The sequence below is a fragment of the Prunus dulcis genome, chromosome 5 (genome assembly GCF_902201215.1).
Source record: "Prunus dulcis chromosome 5, ALMONDv2, whole genome shotgun sequence".
In the NCBI taxonomy this organism is placed as follows: domain Eukaryota; kingdom Viridiplantae; phylum Streptophyta; class Magnoliopsida; order Rosales; family Rosaceae; genus Prunus; species Prunus dulcis.
The window spans coordinates 11,056,965-11,066,345 of record NC_047654.1 but is presented as its reverse complement, the minus strand read 5'-3'; the positions used below and the strand labels follow the sequence as shown (position 1 = coordinate 11,066,345).

The 9,381-nt window shown below is 40.5% G+C and overlaps 2 protein-coding genes across 2 annotated transcripts; one reads left to right on the top strand and one right to left on the bottom strand.

Moving 5' to 3' along the window:
* Nucleotides 1-201: 201 nt before the first annotated feature.
* LOC117629316 (receptor-like protein 15) lies at nt 202-3,833 on the bottom strand. The gene is made up of 6 exons (XM_034361864.1): nt 3,270-3,833; nt 3,004-3,158; nt 2,640-2,857; nt 1,515-2,127; nt 783-1,286; nt 202-687 (listed from the first exon to the last, which is right to left on the bottom strand). The coding sequence occupies exons 1-6, from the start codon at nt 3,437-3,439 to the stop codon at nt 575-577; spliced, it is 1,773 nt and encodes a 590-aa protein (XP_034217755.1). The 5' UTR covers nt 3,440-3,833; the 3' UTR covers nt 202-574.
* Nucleotides 3,834-7,265: 3,432 nt separating this feature from the next.
* On the top strand, nt 7,266-9,381 carry LOC117629033 (protein phosphatase 2C 51-like). The gene is made up of 2 exons (XM_034361560.1): nt 7,266-7,380; nt 8,279-9,381. Exons 1-2 carry the CDS (start codon nt 7,266-7,268, stop codon nt 9,367-9,369), a joined length of 1,206 nt encoding a protein of 401 aa, XP_034217451.1. The 3' UTR covers nt 9,370-9,381.

The following is a 9,381-nucleotide window of genomic DNA, read 5'->3' as shown; positions in this document are numbered from 1 at the left end:
TAATCTGGAAATGAGGCGTTTCCTTGTGTACCAAAAACAAAAAAGGAAAAGAAAAGTTAAATAAAATAATTCTACAATTCTGGCCCAGGGTGTAGGAATTTATGGTTGGCCAAATGTTAGAAAATTTCGACACAAGCATGCCGATGATAAGCGAATTCCTCTTACACATCCAATGCGCATAAAAGTTTTAGAGAAAAAGGATGAACGATGGGGCAACATGTCCCTCAAGACGTAAGATCTCAAAACAATAAGACTGAGTCATGTGGCATACACATGGAAAATACAAAAGGACAAACCACAAAGCGGCACGTCGCTTTCTGTTATCAGGAAATCCATCTTACACATCCACGTCTATCAGTTCAATATAAAACATTGTCGACTCACTCAATCTCATTTTCTAAAGTGGCTTGTGGCCATCTTTGGAAAAGAAACAGAAAAAAGGATCTTAGCTATGCTATGATTACAGGATAGTGCAATTCTGTACAAAGTATAAGACATGACGGTAGACGAGTAGAGCATACAAGCGCAAAAGCATGGCGACTAATCTGCATGTTACTGTCGGAACTGCTCAGGTTCAATCTGATTGTGTGTTAGGTAATACAACGTCCCTATCATGAGGAGGAGCACGGGATACTGATGAATACTGTAGCGCAAGTAGCTCCTCTCTGCTATACTTCAATCTTTGATCTGGTTCATAAAATTTAGGAATGAGGTTAGATGATGCATATAAATATGCTACTGCCATAAATAAATAAACAAAGTTGATATTATATAAATTCTACCTAAAAAGCATGGCAACACGGGTACTTCCTGCTTCTGCTTCGCTTGTGAAGCCTTTAAAGTTGATCGTGAAGAAGATGCACTACTAGAAACAATCTGCTTGGACGGATAGATATGAACAAGTTCATGCCTTACTTCAATATGAGGATGAGTTTTACAAAAGGATAAGATTGCATCTTCAGTTAAGAGCCAACAACCCCTCAGGTCCATCATTCTTAAAGTCGAGGGGGGTTTATATGAATTGAGCCCAGAATTTGTCAGAACACCATCATGAATGCGAAGATTTGTCAGCTTTGGCATAGATGACGTATAGTTAAAGGAGATGTCTGTAAGAGAAACACTTTTAAGTGATAACTCGCGTAACTCCTGGAAGTTTTCTAAAGGGTATAGAGCTGCCTCTGTAACTTGCGTATCTACCAAATTCAACCGTCCCAGATGTTGGAGACTTTGAAGTGCTGACAGAGAGAGGACTGGATCTGACTCAGGCCCAACCTGGTGAATGACACCTGATAAAGGAAAAACACATATTATGTCTCAATTTCATGCAGCTGAAAACTGTTCATTTTTATGTATGCAGTGGACTACAAAATAATTGCACCTAACCACATGGAGAAGACAGAATAGCATACAACCTATTTACTAGATACCAGATTATTCAAACCCTCCTTCTATCCTTATCATTGCATACTGATGAAGAAAACCAGACATCTAGCATTTGTATCATAAACCCGTACCTTTAATGTTCGTACTGCTCAAGTCGATAACCTTCACAGATGGCATCATGCTCATATATGAAATGGCAACATCATCCACCGATGTGTGAGATACTGACAAAAACTCAAGATTGGGTACATGTCCGGTTAAAGTTTTAACTCCAGCAGAGCTGACTCTGGTGTGGCTAAGATTTAGATATTTCAAATTTACTCCAATACATGCAATCAGTTCAAGGGAATCATCCCCTATCATACTACGGCTGAGATCCAAATGTTCCAGAGCATTTATATGAGATAAGAAGTAGAATCTGTGAATTGAAGAGTTGGATACATCCAAAAATGTCAAAAAAGTTGTTTCAATATAATGGAAGGCTTCAAACTCATTCCCGAATGTAGCTCCAGAAACAATAAGCTTGGTTAAAGGAGCTTTATTATTATTATCTCCTTCAAGTAGAGTATTAATTGTACAATTACTCATGTTCAGACATTCAAGGGATGACAAATTTGGCAACTTCGTGACATTGGTCCAAGCTAGATTGAGGAAACTCAACTTAGGGAACATTTGAAGAAAAGCAGCACCTTTGTCAGTTATTTTACTCCCCCAAAGGTCAAGGTATTGTAGTTTAGTAAGTACCTGAGGAAAATCATTGCAAAACATGAAGTTGAGAAATGAAATGGAAAGGGTGGATAGAATGTAGATATCCAGTAAGCAACTTCTATAAAACGCAGCATAGAAAACATTGGATGAAATCAAGAACCATATATGGTTGCAACGAGCAGATAACTATGTGGCAGCACAGAAAGACAAATCAAGTTCAGCTGCTAAGATATCAGGGCCGAATTCCCTTATTCAAACCACATAAAAATATACTACAGCAGTTTCAACCAAATGCAACGTTTACAAATATCAAGTCTTTACTTCTGGGACAGCCTAAGACGAGCAAATGGATACCAACAAAAAACAGTCGGACAGTCACAGAAATTCAAGTGTCAAATTATGTTGAATATGAGGTTCACCAATCATCACATGGAAATCTGAGCTCACTTGATTCCATAAACATGTAATCATAATCAAGTATTGAGAACTACAATCAATCAATGTTTCAAAAACATGTGCAGAAAGAAACAACTGAAAACTAGATTTACCTGGAGAGAACTCAGTGCTAGATCAGTGACAGGCAAACCACCCAAGTCCAGGACAGACAAGTTTCTAAGTGAAGAGAGAAGCATAACCCCATTTGCAGACACACCAGTTTCAGAAATGGACAATTTCTCCAAAGTTGTAATAGTTAGAAGATGCCTAATGCCAGCATCAGTAACCTTGGAGCATCTAGAAAGGTCCAACTCCCTCAAAATCTCCAGCCCTAATTCAAACCCAGTAAACACTTCAAAATGTAAGACATTTTCCAAAACAGAATTCTATATGAATGCTAGCATACACTAACTTGATCAAAATTTCAACATTTTAGGCCATAAATAGAAACTTAAAAATAAAACAAAATCGAAATACCTGCAATAGGCCAAAGAGCAGAAGTAGTGAGTCTACGGCAATCAGAAAGATTTAAAGATCGCAAGTAACGAAAGGCTCCTATGTATGCAATCCATTCGGCGTCAACAGAGCTCTCTCCTCTCAGATCAAGCTCCTCTACGCTGTGTTTGAATAATCTACACCATATGCCCATAACCCATTTCATTTCCATGCGCAAGTAATCGAACAGATTAGACACGAGTTTCTAGGGAAACAAACAGAAGAAATTAAAAAGGTGAGAAACGTACTCGAGCAAGGAAGGGAAGAGGATGCGACGGGAGATGAGGCGGCGAAGGAGAGAGTCGGCGAGCTGAGAAGGAAGGCGCTCGAGAGTTCGTCTCTGCCTCCGCCATTTCTCGATGCTATCCCTGCTTACAGAGGCTGCTTGTAAGCAAAGCTCCACCAATTGGTTCTCCATTTCTCTGTTTCTTTTCTCTCTTTGCCTTGTGTCTTTGTGTTTCTGAGAGACGTGAATGAAAGTCTGAGGTCAAAGAAATTGTGCTCGATTTTTTAATAATTTAGTTAAGAAATTGGAGGGTAATTAAACGATTATCTTTACTCTCTCTTTTTTCTTTTCAATTACTTGTTGGACCGTTGGTATGAGTCACAAGTCCGATTCCGTTTCTGCTTCACACTGAAATCCAAATCAGTGTTATTCAACTGGTGCTGTTTGTTCTGATTTTGGTGAATTTTTTTTTGAAGAAATCAATGGGTCCGGTTTAAATCGGTTCTGATGTTATTTTTGGTTTTTTCGGTTTTGGATTGGATTTTATTATTATATATATTTCAAATTATTTTTTTTAACACAAATTCTAATATAATTTTTTATTTTTTTAACTTAATTCACAAATGACTCAATTTCATACAAAGAGAGATGATTTGGCCGAAAAAAAAGAATTGCTTTAAAGTTGGGCTCGAGGAAATATTAGTCATGGATTAGAAATTTAGCATTTGACTTAAATAAAATTTTAAAAAATAAAAAATACATTGCCGATCCGGTACGATTTTGTAAGGTATGAAACCGGCATCTGAATTGGTTTGAATTGGTCTGGTCCGATTTGGAATCAATTTGTTAACTTTTTAGTGAACACGATTTTTTTTTCTTCTAATTTTTTCCATCCGATGCGGCTCGATGTTCCGATTTTTCAATCTCAATGCCTACTTTTAATCACAAAGAATTATCAATGTATTTTACCAAAACAAAAAAGAAGAGGTGTAAAGAGCATGAGCAAGGGCACATGTTTGTGTCATGCTAAGCATGAAATGGTACATGTGTGCAGTCATGCCACCACATACCAATTAGAAATTATTGTGTATATATTTGATACGGTGTCGTAAATCGAATTCAATCAATTATAATACGTGAATTATTGTTGATATCTAAATGTGAAATTCCAAATGATGAATCAAGACTCATTATAATTTGAGCATATTTGATGCACTGAGCATGGCACGTAGTGCATCGATGCATTCATTTAACTTTTACTTTTATATGTGAAATGGAAATTTCACTGGATATGAAGAAGACAACTCAAAAGGAAGTTCTTACAAACAATAGATCAAGATACATACCAATAAAACAAATCATGCCCAAGCGAGTGAGCAAAATCAATTCCACATAATAACTTAAACTCACTAGAAACTGAAAGGTATAAAATGATCCATAGAACTGCTGCATCTCTTGCCACTTTCATTCCTCTTCAACACCTTATCCACAATGTTACAAACAATCTTGTGATTATATGTTACACCATTTATTTATAATGTTTTTACAAGCTGTTTTTTAAAGAAGTAGAATTTATCTCCTCTCTCCTTCTCTTTTTTTTTTTTTCCTTTCTTTTCCTTCTCTTTTCTTTCATCTTTTTTTTTTCTTCTCTCTCTCTCTCTCTCTCTCTCTCTCTCTCTCTCTCTCTCTCTCTCTCTCTCTCATCAATTTTTTTCTTCTTTTCCTTCTCTCTCTCTCTTTACGGAGCTGAAATTACAGAGACGTGTCTCTCACAAACCCCAAGCGGCCCCCGCAAAACCGGCAGAAATTATGGATGACTTTGCTTAACAGCCCCCGTTTTCGTCTATAAAAGGAAACAAGGGGAAAACACAAAATCACAACTCAGAAAATGCAATTCTCGCCAATTTTCTTCCTTCCAATTTCTCTCGATCTAAACCTATCTCATCAAACTTGGAAATAAAATGGCATTTTCATTCTCATTTTCTCTCAATCTAAACCTAGCTCCGCCAACACATACATGGGGGCAAAGGGCTGCACCAGTGTGGATGCCCTATTTTGCTTCCACACGAGGACCAGTTACCGTAAACGACTCATTACTCCTTGACAACGATGTTGTCATTGGAGTTGCAATGAGTTTGGTGACTCCCAGGGATGCGCACGTGCTGGGAACATGAGATGATAACTGGGTGGTAAGTGATGTCATGACACTGAGCGTGTGTTGGTCATCGCTTCATTGTGAAATCCCATGAGCTGCAAGTGCTAAGAGCTCAGTTGGTGGCAAAACAGAATTTGGTTGAAGATTGTCAGCGTACTATAAGGAGATTGAAAAGGGAAAGGGTAAAGACGTTGGAAGAGATGCGACACCAGCTTGAAATATTGCAGGAAGAGAATCAAAAGCTATTAAAGATGGTAGATTTTTACTCTAAGGACATGAAGATTAGCTGGAGGCCTTGGATCGACCAGGTAAACGTGTGCAATGAGATCCAAGTTTTGCTAAAGCTAAGAAAGTGATCTTTGTAAGTTCAAGTGATGAGCCCCAAGAAGCGGTACGTGAAACTCTATAGAGGAGATCCAGAGGGCCAAACTAAAGTCTTCTATTGTGGAATCATAAAGTGCACCATGATGTTGTTGTTTTTTTAAAAAAAAATTTTAAAAATTAATGTAGTCCCCTGTTTCCTTTTCTTTTTTTTAATGTAAAATCTTTTTTCTTTTCTTTTAATTTTAACGACACAAATTAACGTGCTAATCATCTAGTTATAAATATCTGCAAGTGTACAAATCTATTAGAAACTAGGAATGAGTAAACAGTTATTAATCAGGTTACTTGTTTAATAACCTGTTTAAGATGACCCAAACCCAACATGACACGTTTATTAAATTGATCGGATTCAGGTTGAGCATTCTTGACACATTATCACAACACGACACGAACCTGACAAGACACGATCCATTGCCAATCCTACATGTGAGAGATGAGGACTCTCTTAGAGTTTAGGATAGGAGACACCTCCAAGTGAAAGGACATATACACCACTCAACTTCCACCGTGACACATTGTTATATTGTCTCTCATTCACTCCATGATCCCGAAACACCAATTGATACGTAGATCCACAGAATCAAACAAAAACATCAAGGACAAAACAGTAAAGAGTTAAATATCGATAATCTACACACATCTACAAGCATCTAGCCGAAAAAACTAATAGAAAGACCCTAAAATAACTAGGAGTTTGATAACCACCTTGGAAAACACATGCAACAGAGTTCTTTTGCGGTCACCAGAATGGCAAAAGTTGAAATCTGACCTCATTGTTTAGCACAATTGTTTGATGGAATGAAAGGAACCTGGTCAATGGCGATTTCGAAATGATATTGAATGAAACTTAGAGCCAAGTGATATTTGTCAGTGATACACAAGTTGGCACAAGTATTTAAGTTTGAGCTATCGTCAAATGAAGTTTGTGACAACAGAGAGTGAAATTTAGTCTGACCAGTGAGACCAAGAATCAACCTCTGCTATCACCACTTACAACATGCAAGAGATCGTAATTCTAATAGTTTAATGTCTCAGAATGCAACTTGACATATCTGAGAAAGAAAAGTATATATATATATATTATTATTTACACAAAACTAGCAAACAGAGCTTGGCTTATATATATATATTAGGGTTTATATAATATTTTTTTCTAATTTATTGGGAAAAAAATCACATAAATATACATAAAAAATAAAAGATCACATTTAAGTTGTTCGCTTAGGATCTCCAAAACATTTAACCGCCCTTGAGCGCATGTTTGTGTCAGCCAAGCATGAAATGGGTGATTTCTCATGCCACACAGTACGGACTTGGTCCATCAATTATAACACATGAATTATTGTTGATATCTAAATGCAAAATTCCAAATGATGATGAATGAAAGTCGGAGCCAAGTGAGGTTTCAGTATTTAAGTCGTGAAATGAAATTTGTGACAACAGAATCAACCTCTAGATTGTACCACTTATAAGATAGTAATGACTCAGAAGATATACAACAACAACACCACCTGCTGCTTCCTGCTTGGTTCAAACTTCAAAGCATTCTTTCGATCGTCATACATTAAGAACCCAGATAGCTTTTATCTCTTAGGCATATCGGCCGCCCACTGAAATACATTTCATCTGTAACAAATTTAAACTTCTGCCATCTTTAAAAGCTACTGCCTGCTTGCTTTCTAGTCATGCTCAGCATGCATGCATGCGTGCGTGCGTGCATGTAAACCAAATTATACCACACAGTTCGTGTTTTTTTCCATGTATTTGGTAAAGGCCCAAAAAAAGAACGAAATTTTCACAGGTGTGCAAACAAAAGTAGCACTCAAAGCATGCGCGATCTCGAACCCCCTATGACCGACATACATACATATATATATATATATATATATGAACATCTGGACTAAATACCAAAAAGAGGGAAACACCAATGAAGGGTGGTGATTTGGTATTTAGGGTTGAAGCCCCGCGAGAGTTACGTGTTGTTCAAATTGCTACAGCCGCTTAGGGCGTCCAGCCAAACATTCTCTTTACTTGACCGACTGACGTCTCAATTTCAAAACAAATATTCAAATATAAAAAATTAAAATTAAAAATAGCAAATTGGCCATGAAAAACTTGAAGAGTTAAAAGAGAGGCGGCGCAGCGTCAGCGTCAGGGCACCGGTTGGTTTTTTTTGAGCCCTCCTCCTCTCCTCCTCTACAAATTCACAACGCCACGTCACCATCTACCGCCGAAACCCAAACACCTTGGGATTTAGCCCTGCCGACAGTGTGTCCTCTGCCCTCTCCCAAAACCCCCTCCCACCGTTGAATGAACCCTAAAAACCAAGACCGCCTTTCCCCATTCAACCCCCAAACACGTGTCCTCCATCCAGCCCACCCTCCCCCTCCTCGACCGTCCCGATTTCAGCTCCTTCCCTTGTTAAAAGGACTTTCTCAGTCCTCTGTTTCAGCTCACAAACTCAGAGTAAGTACCCTGAAACACATGAAAAGAAAACAGAGGAGGACTGACCCATCCAATCCAGTCCACCCGATTCAATTCCTCCATTGAGAGGTTAAATCCGCAAGGAATCGATTCCGGCTTCGAAGGTTGCTACATGAACAAGAGGCAGAGAAGCATCACCGACCGCACTTCCCGCGAAGCAGCCGCCATTTCCTCCTCGCACCACCCTTCCTCCAGCCACTACTCCTCCGACTGCGGAAGCACGGAGAAGGAAGAGGGCATGTTCACAAGGAGCTTGTGCCTTTCCTACGGCTCCATCTCCGTCATGGGACGGCGGAGAAACATGAAAGACGCCGTCTCCCTAGCGAAAGTAGATTCGTACCAGTTCTTCGCCGTGTATGACGGCCACGGCGGCTCCTCCGTCTCCAACGCCTGCCGCGACCGCCTGCACCACCTCCTGGAGCAGGAGGTGGAGCAATGGAAACTCGGCGGCAAGGGAGCGGTCGATTGGGAGAAGGTCATGGCCGCGTGCTTTACCAAAATGGACGAGGAGGTCGGCGGCGAATCCGGCAGCACCCCCGCCGACGACGATACGAACACAAATTGGGGGAACACGGTGGGGTCCAGCGCGGTGGTGGTGATGGTGGGGCAAAATGAGGTCGTCGTGGCCAATTCCGGAAACTCACGTGCCGTCCTCTGCCGTGACGGCGTCGCCACTCCCCTGTCACGTGACCACAAGCCGGACCTCCCCGACGAGCGGAAGCGGGTGGAGGCGGCGGGCGGGAGAGTGGTCAATTGGAACGGCTACCGCGTTCTGGGAGTTCTGGCGACGTCGCGGTCGATCGGCGACCACTACTTGAAGCCGTACGTCATATCGGAGCCGGAGGTGACGATCAGCGAGAGGACGGAATGCTGCGATTTTCTGGTGATCGCGAGCGACGGACTTTGGGATGTCGTAACGAATGAGTGCGCGTGCCAGGTGGTGAGGAGGTGCCTGGATGCGCAGACGAAGAGGCAGTTGTCGGAGGGGATGAGCGGCTCGAGCTCGGCGCCGGCGAATGCGGCGGCGCTGCTGGCGCAGCTGGCTTTGGCGCGAGGCAGTAAAGATAATATTACTATTATCGTAGCTGAGCTTGGTTGAGTTAAATTTACA